Genomic DNA, 13,356 nt, shown 5'->3' with positions numbered 1-13,356 from the left:
TGCTTTTCCAGGTATCTAAGGATATTTTATACCGGACTTTAGAGTTAAGGGGAGCAAGGCAAACGGCTTCACGGGGCAGAGCTCACCAGAGGCATTGGCCATATGGGCACAGAAGTCTTTCAGACACTTCTGGTAACTGCCTAGTATTTTGTATCTCATTTTGAGGCCAGACTTTTCCCCTCTTGGTTAATGCTGAACCATACAGATCCCTTTAATCCAGATCATGTTTGTGTAGATTAGCAAACAGAATTGCTCTAAAGATTTTGCAATTTGATATTCATCTCAAGTCAATTTATATTGATGGATTATTCATTTTATTTCTGTATCATGAAATGAACTCTGAATATTAAATTTATCATAATCACTGCTGCAGCTGCTGCTTATAAATATGTCTTAAAATACACAGTAGAGTCACTTTGATTCAATAAATCTTTATTTCTATTCAGCATTTCCATCATTCTTCTGCAGAAATCCAAAAGACAGAATTTCTAGGGACACAGAAGCAGATAATTACCTGTGCAGTGCAATAACCACACTAATGCTTGATATTTATGCACTCTTTTTCAAAGGATTTTATCTGAATGGTGTCATACCATCCTTGATTTCATTCTCCAATAGAAGTGCCTGTGCTCCTCTGAGCTTTGCTCTTTGACATGGTGCTAAAATGCACACGAAGCGTGTGTTCAGAAATACAAGACCCTCATACCCTGAAGTTAAAGGTTAAGCTCTAGACAGGAATGGTTCAGCCCTTAGTCATCAAAATACATATTTCACTGCATGCATTTGCTCAAAAGACTCAAAAACCTTTTAGTCAAAACCCTATAAGCTAACGGGTGGTGAAAGCTAAGGTTTTCATGGTGCAATTTGCAAAAGTAAGAGTTTGTCCTGCCAAATTCACCTAGACAATGGTGTAGCCTAGATCTAATATTAATACCTGCTGCTTAAAGGAGTGGCGTTTGCAGAAATTGTGTTAATTTCAATGGAAATAAATTGACATGCCAAGCAGAGAAATAATTTTTGATTAGGTGATCGGTGGGAGTGAAGTCCTCAGTTTAGTTTTTAAAATACATATGACTGGCATGGATCAGGAGGTAGCGCTGCTGGTTACTCAGGACGATGCGATTAACAGGAGCTGCGTAGCAGTAGCAGCAATCAGAGGTTGAAAGTTCAACCTTCAGTTAACTCTGCTCTTGCTATTTCCCTTAAGTATTTTCTTCTTTATGTGTCTATAAGTTGTCAGTCAACGAAACAGAAAATGCAAAACAGCTCTAATATTTTGTACAGTTATGCATGCAGCAAGCTACCAGCAAGCAGTAGTACTGTATATACTGTCTACGTACTTGGCTTGGTTTTTAAATTACCGGTGGGCTTGGTCTTTAAATTGCCAGTGGGATTTACTGAGCAGATCAATTCTGAAGTGACTGTAGGCTCCCGCATGCGTGCAGGGATGGCTAATTACGCTGTATCGGGCTTGCACACTTTGTACATTGAACAAGACTGTAAAAGGGGATAGCAGTGACTGTATGATTTTGGCTCTCTGGTGCCTTTCATCTGTCTATGTTTTGTGCTTTCAAAAGTTGCAATAAATAAACCTCATGCTACATCTAGAAAGTCAATTGTTTTGTATTCCTCAGTAAATAAGGAACTGAACTGGGAAGGTTATCACTAGCATTGTTACGAGCTTTAGCTCATTTCAGGAGGTGAAGTTGTAACGGCCAAGGTTTAATTTTTGAAGGTGCTCAGTGTCCCCTGCCACTGATTTCCTCCGAGCACAAACATCTCCATGCCCAGAGACACCAGCTCGAGACTGCTTCTGCTGTTAAATTGTTAAAATGGTTCCTGGCACAGTTCTGTCCTGGGCTGCTAGCCCTCTCCCAGGCAATTCCTGGGCGCATTTAGGGAGATAGGACAGGACAGGGACCATTCCCAGGAAGTGTATGTGGGTCTGATGGTGTGGACATGGGCTAATCTGTGCGAGCTGGCTCTGAGGGCAGAGAGCAGTCCCAGGTGCGTTTCATGCTCTAAGCTGAGCTCCTGAAATTACTGGGCAAATTTGAAACGTTTGACCTCAGTTTTGCAAAGCTGCTTTTTAGTGAGTCCATCCCTCCTCCTGCTGCAAATGTGATGGTCGTACCAGCAGCATGCTGCTGTGGAGGCTGGGTTACATCCCACTGAATTTTGCACGTCTCCGTTTGAGCTAGTCGCTCTTGGCTTCCCGTATAACCATGGGAGACAAAGAGGCACCTCTTGGGTGATTCATTTCCCCCTTAAGATAAGTGTCTAAGGTAGGGCAGATGAATCACCCTTGAGAGCTGCCACTCTTTCCAGCAGCTGTAAAGAGTCAGGGGTGACCCGCTCTGCTTTAGACTTCTGCCAGTTCATTGGCTATGTTCAGGCCAAAATCCCTCTAATAACCCTGGTCTCTCAAATGCCTTTTGTCTTTTTCCCATAAATTACATATAAAGTGAGGATATGGGTAATTCAGTTGAACTTCAAAGATATTCCTGCATTTCTGTGAAAAGTGACCTGGGTGAAAGGCGATCTGCTTTCCTCTTTTGGAGCTTTGGAGACCCCTGTTATTTGTACTGTCAGGTTGTACGGGGACCACATCCCAATATTTCATTCCGTGTGTGGGGAGCTGCCTTTACATCATACAGAGCTAGAGAGGCAGCTCTAATGTTGAGGTCCATGTACTACAACAAATAACATCAAACATGCTAGATGAGATGTCAGTGCATGACTTGAACCTGGGTCTAAACAAGGGGTGGCAAGTTTAACAGTGAAAAAAGCAAATTTCACCCTGGGAACATCTGGGGAGGTTGAGGATTGTTTTCTCCCGTTGGTTTTGTGGCTTTCTCTGTACTGCGCCCTTGGCAACAGGGTGTCGGTGAAAGGAAATCACCTGAGAGCTTTGACTGTCAAGTGATTTATATCAGGTTTAGATGGCTGAGGTCCAAATTTGTGTGAACGTGTGCGTATGAGGGGGACACCCAAGGGTTGAGGTTAAAGATATGAATTCTACAGATGTCTCCTCTCTAGGCCTTTGTGTGTATATATATTAGAGAGAGGATTATCCGAGGACGGAGCAGTGGATTTGGGAACAGAGATGCATGGCTCCACCACACGCTTAGAGTGACCCCAGCCAAGCCACTTCTTTTTATGCCTCGTTTTCCAGTTGTCACGAGCTGGATAATATTGAGCCACCATATGCAGGGGGTGATTTAAAAACTTGTAAGCGGTCACTGTAAATATATCATAACCAGCAGTGCTCAAAATCCAGAAGGAGAGGTCCTGTTTGTTAAGAGGATGTCCTAATTACTGCACTTAGCTGTCAGGAGCAGCATGTGCGGAAGGTTGCTGGCTCTTTCTGAGGCTGTTTGGACTGTGTCTGTCTTAGAGTGATTTTGTATGTAATCAATGATTGTTTTGCTCTTTTGGGGAGATAGGTTCATTTGCCTTCGCTCCTTTCTAATGAAGGTCGAAAAGATATAACTAGAGCTGAGAAGGAAGAGGATAAAAGAGGAAAATCAGAAGAAGAGGCTCTTGTAACCAAAAGAGGGGAGCCAGTCAGGATCAAGATCTTTGAAGGAGGGTAAGTGTCTCATTTTATTTCTCTCTTTGTGTCACATTGTGTAGGAGTTACTGATAACAATGACGGCAAGGCAGTGAAGGTGCCACGTAGAGGTGAGCGGGAGGCCGGATATAGTTGGATTTCAGCTTACTTTCCACAGCCTCTGTAAAAACCTGGCCCTTGAGATCAGCAGGTACTCCGGACTGCATTAACTTTCTTTTTCTGAGTTCAAGTTAGCCAGCACCTCGATCTCTTTTCTGAGCGGGTGGTTGTGGAAGACAGCTGAAGAGCGCAAACACGTCCTGTAGCTGTCTCTGATGTGACGAGGGTGTACTCCGTATCTTGTAAATCTTTCCAGAGCCTTCTCCTGAAAATGATGTTCCTCATGCTTGTTGCCATTATAGGGAGGATGTGGGGAGATCTTTTCTGATGCCTGGGTTTTGGGTGGGGGAGAAAAGAAAGACTGTATTTAAATGATGTTAATCCCACCCAACCAAAGTAGCTCAAACCAGAATGGATGCAAGATCTAAATTTGATGAGTATCTTAATTCTTGGCTCCAGGTAATTCAGACTACTCTTCAGTAATTCAGCACTGGTCTAATGCTGCTGTTTATCTTTTAAAAAATAAAAAATCAGCTAATAAGTAGCGTGTCTGTGGGATACAGTTAAGGTTCATACTTCAAGATCATCCTTCCTGTGTGTTGCAGAGGGGGCTAAAGAGATGTAAGAAATCCCTAGCAGGATTCATCAGTTCTGCTCTTGCTATTGGGTGGTCTTGTTTTTTGTGTGTTAGAAAAAGGCTGTAATTAGTCAGTGGTTGTGGTTTTCTGCTGTTACTGGTTGAAGTTTGTTTTTATTTTAAAGTATTTCATTAGCAGATGATCAAACTAGCTAGCCAAAAGAGTAAAGTAGTGCTTTGGGAAAGGAAATGTGCTTGTTTGTTCAGGACAACTCACTTCTCACCCAGACATAGGCACTATGAGATAGATATGATGTTTAGATGTGTGTCGGTGGTGAGTGGTGAATGCAGAGAGCGAAAGTAGTGGCAACCTGTAATGGTTATGACCTGAAGTGATTTAGGGAGGGAGCCAGGGAATGGCAAGAAAGCCACAGACTGAGAAATATGATGGATTCAGTACGCTGCCATCACCCTCCTGTAGCAGATAGGACCCATGGAACCAACCGAGCGCTAGGTTTTATTGCCTTAAAGCCCACGAGAAGCCTCTGTTCCCCTCAACCGGGTTGTCCCGGAGCTGCGGCTGTTCCAGGGGGACTCTTGGACTCCTTCCTAGACCTGATTAAAGAGGCTCAGCGTTAATGCGAATGAAGATCACCCTGCCACTCGCAGAGCAGCTCTGTGGAGGTTTTTTGGGGAGAGACGCGGGGGTGCTCGGTGCCGGCTGCCCCCACCGAAACGAGCCGCGTCTCCACGTCCCTGCGCTCATGTGGGAAGGCTGTCTGCATCCCCAAGCCCAGCGCAACGGATGCAAGAGTCACATTTTCTAAATGACAGACAGAAAATAAAGCAACTTTTCCAACATATTCTGTGTAAGCCAGCATCAGGGAACGTATTAGTCATCCTGAACGTATGCTATGTTTTATTTTAAAGTTCCTGTAGCACTGACTTAAGGCAGCCGTCCTTCTGGATGTGAGACAGAATATAGTAGCTGTTTAATGCCAAGCACAAGCGCTAATGTAACACACCAGGTCGCAGAAATAAATTTTATATCTAAATTACATGGCATACGCACTGCTAAGAGGTCAGGCAGGACAGGCTGTTCTCCCGAGGTGCTCGGTGCATACCTGGTGGTCCGTGCCTAGTTCCCGCAAGGTTTCTGATGGCGAATCGTTCAGCCTCAGCAGCTTGTGTCTGCGAGGATATTTTCCTGCAGTGAAGGAACAAGCCTGCAGATGAATCCACAGGGTGCCTAGTGCTTTGTGCAAGATACTAAATGGATCAGACCCCTTTCCTGGCCATCTCTTGAAAATGTTTTGCAAAAAGTGCATCCATTCTCAAGACATTATTTCACCATCTTCTTTTTTTTCCCCCTAAAAAGTTCCTCCTTGTCTCATTTTTCCCCTTATTTATTGGTTTCACATGGTCTGCTGCTGGTTAGACCCATCCTTCCAGTGGGATGCAGCTGATTTCAACTCTTTTGGAGCCATCGCATGCTTTGTTGCCTCAACCGAGGAGGGAGATTATAAACAAATTCAAGCGTTCCCACGAAAGGTGAACTTGCTGCAACTCTTTTAGCTCCTTCTTCCCCTCAGTTTTTATTTCTTTAGAGCTCTTGCCTTTCTCACGGCCATTTTCAACACTTGCTTTTCCCTCTGTACAGTCTTCTGGCTTCCCCAGTCCCATAGCTGTCTTTCCCCCATTGCTATATTACTGCACTGCCAGGACCAGCTCTGCTACTTTCTCTGCTGCTGTCCAGCCTGCTGGCTAGAATCGTATTTCTTGGCTTTTAGAGAAGACCAGAAAAGCCAGATTTCATATTTTCATCGTACCCGCTGCCCATTTTTAAGGAACAAATCAATGAACCCGCTAGAGGTTCTCGGAGTGTGCAGGTCAGCTTGGCGTCCCTTGCAAAGGCGCTCTCATTTAAAGATGCCTCCTCCCTAGCTATGAAACTGGATGGTTGCTTTGCTTGTGTTTACCCACTGGGAAGTGTTTTGGAAACAGCAGCTTGCAGATTCCTTGAGCCTTGAGGTACATTCATACCTGGGTTTAGGATCAAGGCTCAGTAATGCCATGCATGAGTGTGCTCAGGCTCAGTTTCTTCCCTCATCGCTCTTTCCAGGAAGGATGTCAGTCAGCCCCCGTGGTGCCGTCTCAGGATGTGGATTAGCGGTCACTGGGGCTGTCAAGAGGACCTGAGTGGTGGAGGTGTTCAGCTCCCTTTGAGTTACCCAGCCATTTCAGCATCTACCTCCCTTGGCCTCCTGTGAAGAAGAGGACCTGTAGTCCCTTTGTATTGTGTCTCTGGTTTCTTGGGGACTACAGGAGGGACGTGCGTGGTTCTTCCTTGACTTTTCCACACTTAAGTGAGAATCCACAGAGTTTTCTGTTGGGCTTCTGTTTAAAGAACAGATTCCTCTTAGAGAGCAAATCTTAAGATCACTCCATATGTAATTTCAGCACTGGCTTTTTACTTGCAGTCCTGGAATTTCGTAAGACTGGATATTGCAACCATTGCAACCAGCATTTACTCCCTGCCCCATGAGCACACCCCATGCACTTGACTGCAAAGGAGGTGGGAGTCGTTTAACACCCCACGCACAGGCTGGATGCTGCACAGTCTCGTTAGGTTGTGTTGGGGAGAACCATGCCATTAAGCAACCAGGTCAATGTTTGTAATCCTGAAGGAGCTAATAAAAATATCCATTGGACTTGTCCTGGGGGATATTGTGGTGGTTTTGAGCAGTGAAAATGATCTTTGAAGGTCAAGCTGGCCAGCACTGCTTCAGAAGAAGTGCCGTGATTCCTTGGTGGCTCTGTGTCACCTTCATCAATCCACTCTGGTACTTTGGAGGCACCGGGCCCATTCTGAAATCTTACATCATGAAACTGTAGAATGGTATCGACCTGATTTGAGAGTGAGGTCTGTGATGGTATCATGGCCTTGTCAGGGAAATGTTGCCTGTTTACTGTGCATTAGCATTACCATGATGAAATCTGATAGTAGTGGGGTAGTTACAGTCAATATATGTTCTTCCATTTCACAGCCAAACTCTCTGTGCTTTTATGGGGCCCATCAGTTGGCTTATTGCGCTAGTTGATTGCAACTGGTAGGGAAACCAATACCAAGATGTAGAAGGTTAAAAACCACTAACTTTAACTGACATCACCAAGCCCGTGTCATGTAAAATGAAAACTACATCAAAAGGAAGGCTCTCTTTGGAAGACTGTTCCATTTTTTCCCCCTTTAGGGAAAAAAACTTATGGCTGCAACCCCATGGTTGCAGACCTGACTATCCTTGCATTCACACCTTAAAAAATACCTCCCCTTCACACCATCCCATGTGTACAAATCCACACATGAGCAAGAAGAACCCGTGGTGATGTAATGTAGTGTATCTTTTAAGAGAGATGCTCATAGTGCTGTTGTGACCCAGGCTGCTCTAGTCATCGGTTTGGTCTAACTCAGATATCCCAAATCCTTCACTCTTTGTCCTCACTGATAAATAACAAAGAGTTGCAGGTTCACCAGCCATGGGATCTTCTGAACTGGGGTCCTGAACCCCCACCTTAAATCACTGCTCCCTTGAGCCTGGGTGAAGCCCCTTCTGCCTAGTACAGTACAAATAAGTGGGGGATTGTATGAGGTTTGACCATTGCATTCCCTAGGGAGCCCCAGGGCTGCAGGGGTGGAGGCTGCTGCCTTGCACTGCCCTTTGTCTCCATGCTGCAGGGCTGCTTATGGGACTTTAGGCAGGCAGGAAGACGGTGGAGCTGTACATCTGCCTCAGCCTGTCTAGTGAGAGACTTTCCCCTGGGTTGAAGGAAAATGGAGAAGCCTTGGGACTGTTTTATCACTCGAACATGACTGCTAATTAGGAGATGTATAAGGAAAACAAAAAAAAAACCTTTGGGGGACCCATTAGCTCTATGCAAGCCTCCCTTCCCCCAGCTCGCTTCCCAGTTCCTGCCGTTGTGGACTCGCTGGGATCTGTGGTCGGCTTCTCCCGGGTGATCTCACTCCATTTCTATGACCGGCCACAGAAACTGCAGCTCCCACCACCCGCTGACACACACCTAATGGAAAATCCCTGGCACAGCAATGCGAGAGTTTTATTACCCTGGAGAAAACCTCTCTGTTAAGCAAAGTTTCTCAGCGTGTAACTCCAAACCCCTGCACTGGACCCGGTTCGTTCAGGGGATTTCCTTTGCTGCTTAGATAAATTCTAAGAATTCACCACGTTTATTTTGAAAGGAGTCCTTTATCCCAAAGACACTATCTTGAGCGCGCGCGCGTTAGCAGCAAAGGAGGAATCTCAGGCAAGCTCGTGTCTGTAGCACACCCAGCTGCCATCTGCGCCCCTGCGAGCCAGCGGCTGCGCCTCCGCTTGCCTGCAAACCTGCCTGAGTCCTGGAGGTGAACTCGCCTCACAGCCCCGGGGCTCGAGGCAGTGCCTCACTTGGGTACCTATCTCTGCAAGGCAGGGCTGGTGTTAAAAAGTAGTATTTTACTCCGTACTCTGTTCCTAGATGCAAGCAAAGAATCCCTGTAAGTTGCATTTTTAAGTGAAAGGGGTTTTCCTGAGACTGTCCGCTTTGCACGGAAGGGAGAAATTGGTGTTAAAACTTTTCCGTTAGGTCTAGCAGTGCCAGACTGACGGCTCAGCGTTAATCGGAGCATCTCGTGGGGTTTGGTTGCTGGGTTTTCCCTGTCCTGAGAAGTGCTGAACAGGCATTGCTGTGCTCCACTTGGGCAGCCCTGTGGCTGCACAACCCCTCTGAAAATCTGGTCCTGCATATGTCAAGCTGCTCTCTGAAACATGATTTTAACGTCTCAAGCATCAGCTTGTGCACAGGTGTTTATCCTGCTTCTGTAAAGGACCTTTAAAAAAAAAAAAAAGGCGTTTCTTATATGCAGAATTTTTTGTTTGTTTTTCAGATAGGACTTTACAAAAAAATGGAGAGGAGAGCTTTCATGCTTTGAGTCTACCAGGACAGCCCTATTGCCTAGGCAGATCTGAAAATGATTAACCAGCTTGTGCTGGGGGTGCTGGAAAGCGGGACGAGCACACCCTGATTTTGTTAATGCTCATGTGAACAAAGACGTGTTGTGCCAGGTGCTGGCAGCTCTCCAGGGACCCCCACCAAAGCAGCCAGTCTCCGTTTCCCTCTGAGAGGCTGGCTTTCCGGTGATCCACACCCGTGGAGTTTGGGTATAGCCCGGGGTCACGATGCTCGCGCTCGCCAGGCGCCATCCTCATGGGTGCTGGGGCTGCGCCCAGGCACCGTGCTCCGTACGGGGGGAAGGACAAGCCTCACTGCATTCATTCAAAGAACATAAGGTCTCTTTTGAGCACCATACGTTTACACTCACTCTTTTTTTTTTTCATAGCACAAGCAAAGCACATTTTCTGCTTAAAAAGCTAACAATCTGAAGGAGACGAGACACAGGGTGGCAATTTAAGGAAGGACGGATTTGTGAATTTTACCGATGCTGACAAGATGAAAGGAGAAATTGTTTGAAGAGACAGGTTTTCAGGCAGTGAGAAAGATTGCTTGAAAGATACATTCAGGAATAGCAGCAGAGAAAAATAGCAACTAGAGAAAAAATATTTTCAAAATGAAAGGAATATGTGCTTTTTGCTTTGAAAATCATTGCATTCTTACATTAAAATATACTTAAAAGCTAATATGAAGAAAAGTTTTGATTCGACTTGAAGCACATGCTTTTTTCTTCCCATATGTCTTCATGAAAATTTGGATTTTTTTTTTCTTTTTAATTTTGGGTTTAACTTAAAATTTTCCCCTGGTAACTCAAAGAGTAGCCAAACTGAAAAATCAGTTCTTTTCAGTGGTCTGTTCAGGAAATCTTTTCTTGGATCGGGAGCAGCAAGGTAGATGGCAGGGAACAGCACGTGGAAGAGGAGGAAAGTGAGGAGTTTACAGGTACATTCAGAGCAGAGAGCAGCAAAGCAAAGGTGTAACTTGCTTGACTCTGACTTTGGGCACCTCAGCCTATCTGCTTGCTTCGAGCCGCTGCTGAGATGTGTTAGATAAGAGCCGGTGTGTCTGGGAGAGCTGACAGATTTCCTTTCGGAGGGAAGGTGTGGGACGGCTCTGTAACAGCGCCAGTTCCCGAACCTGCCACTCAGCAGATGGTGCTGCGTGCCAAGAGCTCTTGTATAAGTAACCTTGTATAATATAGAAGTAACCTCAGGTTATTAACTTTAAAACAGGGTATTAATTTCTGTTGGGAGCAGCTTCAGGTTGTATAACCACTGCTGAAGCTTCACGCAAGATCCCAAATGTTGTTTTTTTGGGACAGAGCTCGGGGCTTGAAGCACTTTATATTTTCCTTGCTTTTATGACAATACATGCAACCTGTGAGTTGACACCTTCCCTGAACATTTCTGAACATTCTATGCAATGCGAATCAGCATCATTGACATTCAGTCTACTCTTTGCTACCTCCTTTGGTTTCTCCTTATGGATGTGGGTACAAAAAACCCATTAAATCCTGCACATGTTTTGGTCAACTAAGCATGGACCCACTTTCAGTTATCATCCTAGCCCTGACGCAGCTGGATGAAAAAATATTTGCAACGCATGGACCCCTGTGCTCTTCATGCTTTGGGTGCGGTGATGACCGGCCATCCCTGCACCGCCTCCACTTTGGCTCCGAAATGTAGGATGTCCCCATGTGCCTACGGCTCGGAGCACTAGAGATGGCTTTGCTTTAATACCAGCTGTGTTTGTGCTGAGCAGTTCCTGAACATGCCGTTCCCTGGCCTCCTGAACATACCCCGGAGACGGCGAATGGTGGTGGTTAGAGCAGATAAATGTGACTTGGGGATGGTGGACTCGTGACTCACTGTGACTCTTGGATAAGTCATTCTCCTCCCTACTCTTTGATTTCCTTGTTTGTGAGAGGGGACACACAAACTCACCTACTGCTAAGCTCGATTATATTACGCCTTTAAAATGTCTTAATATTCCTCAGTGGGAATTGTTAATGTTTCCTGTCCTGAATATCTCCTCATTTCACTTGGCAAATTGGGTTCATTCTGCAGCTTATTGCTGCTTTCCCAGGAAATTTGACAAACACAGAAGGATTCAGTCTAGGTTGTTGTCTGGTTTGCTTTATTATTTTTCCTAAATTATTTTTGCCTGTACAGCCAGCCCAGTTTCTTGACACGTCCTACTGGCAGGCACTCATAATGCCGTTTGATGCTAATTTCCCACAGCCAATTATTACAAAATGTTATTTCCACTTTCCTGTCTGACCTTGTGTGGGATGCTCAACTTTCTGCAGGAATTTCTTTCCTCCTAGGTAAAGATCCCTGCAAGCATCCAGCCAGCCAGCCTGTGGGCTTCCCCAGTGTGCCATGGTTACGGTGGGGCAGAGGCTGCGTGTGGTCCTTGGGTGCAAGACGGTGCTCTTCCTGAGCCCAGCATTCTTAATAGGGTTTTCCCAGCCTCTTATTCCACTCACCATGACTTCTATCTTCTCTGTGTTACACAGAGACAAGAATTCCCATTTGCTTTCAGCTCAAATAATGAAAAATTCAACAGACTTAATACTAAACAGTATCAAGGAAGAAAATGTCTTTGATGCCTTGCTCAGGTGCCTGGGGTACCTGGTGAGGGCAAACCTGCTTTGCTGGCATTGTGCTGTGTCTTATTTGGGGAATGAAGAGTGCTCCAGCTGCCAGGCTTGTCAGTCTCCTGTTATAGCACTAAATGAATTAAAAACCTACTAGTAATTGCATTTGTTCTAGCAATTACTTTGCTTACAACACCCTGTAGATCCTAGGATCAGTCCAGGTAGATAAAGAGAAGCAGCCCCTGTTCTGCAGTCTCTGAGACCCACAAGCAGGTGGGTTCCTGGGGTGGGACAGAGCACGGTTTTCCTTCCTTCTTCAGGGGAAAGATGAGGTTGGATCACTGCAAGCAAAGAGGCAGAAAGGGAGCGCTGCCTCTCTTGGAGTATCTCTTCCGTGCCCTGCCAGAGGCTTGTGACCCTGGAGATCACCTTGCCTCTCCCTGTCTCAGTCATCCCTTTGCAAAAAAGGGGGCAAAGTCGAGGATAGCAGTGGTGGCTGTTCCATTTTTAGACCTCATGTCTCTCCTTGGGGCTGGTTAGACCATTCCACAAGTCTGCAGCGTTACCTCTTTCCTGGACCTGTGTGCAGCTTTGTCTCATTTCTGGGACTGGGGTTTGCTCATGAAACCCTGCGTGCACTACTCCAGAGTCGTTCTCTATAGGGAGGGCACAAGGTGTATGGGGTCTGAGAGGGGGAGAAAATAAACGCGGGGAAGATGACCCTGTCGTTCCAGGTGGGGAGAGTCTGAGGATGTAACCTGTGAGCTCGCTAGCATACATTTTATCAGAAGAGTTACAAAGCAAAATGGACAAACAGCATTTAGTGCAGAAAGTGCCAGCAGGTGTTATAGGTCCAGGGCTGTTGGCGGAACAGAGCTGTGCATGAGCGATGGGAGAAATCGTGATATCCAAGAGCAGATGAAGGGACACACAAGAGCATTTGGCAGTGCCTTGATCACACAGGTAAGGGGAAACCAGTAGAAAGGAAGGGTGTGATTTGATCAGGCAGACGATTTTGGCAGCTGAACGGGGATGGAGAGAGGTAGAAACTGGTTAGAAGGTAAGAGATTGCAATTATCCAAGCAGGAGAGGGTCACGCTGGAAGATCTGAGCTCTCACAACAAAGAGGGAGGGTGTGGGATGGAGAGAAAAATGGTCCAAGTTGGTGCCAGCAAAGAAGTGAAGAGAAAGAGAGGATGAGGGTCAGAGATGACCTCAGGATGGGGAAAATGAGATACTCATAGGGATGGGTGCATGCAGGTACCACGTTAATAGCACGCGCGTGCGTGTGCATTTCCAAGGTTGTATATGCCCTCAGTTTCGTAAGGGTAAGCATTTTTTTGCAGTCTAATAAAAGGCAAGGTGGACACTTTCCTTTGTCAGGGTTTTGAAAATGACAATGTAAAAGAATCCGTGTGAAGTCCTGAAGTAAGCCCATGATCACCTGGGCTGTCCTTCTGCACCGCGGATTCGCAGGCTGACACAGTGTCTTATTCTGAGCTG

General features: G+C 45.9%; 1 protein-coding gene across 1 annotated transcript in view; it reads left to right on the top strand.

The window, feature by feature from the left end:
* Positions 1-13,356, top strand: part of HIVEP3 (HIVEP zinc finger 3) — a 65,702-nt gene that overhangs the window by 5,765 nt on the left and 46,581 nt on the right. Inside the window, exon 2 of the mRNA XM_075721975.1 lies at positions 3,447-3,592. Within this exon, the coding sequence (XP_075578090.1) occupies positions 3,447-3,592 (146 nt within the window). The remainder of the gene's footprint in view (positions 1-3,446; positions 3,593-13,356) is intronic.

The sequence above is a fragment of the Pelecanus crispus genome, chromosome 16 (genome assembly GCF_030463565.1).
Source record: "Pelecanus crispus isolate bPelCri1 chromosome 16, bPelCri1.pri, whole genome shotgun sequence".
Taxonomy (NCBI): Eukaryota; Metazoa; Chordata; class Aves; order Pelecaniformes; family Pelecanidae; genus Pelecanus; species Pelecanus crispus.
Note: the sequence above shows the minus strand (reverse complement) of the source record. Positions and strands in the feature narration are given on the sequence as shown.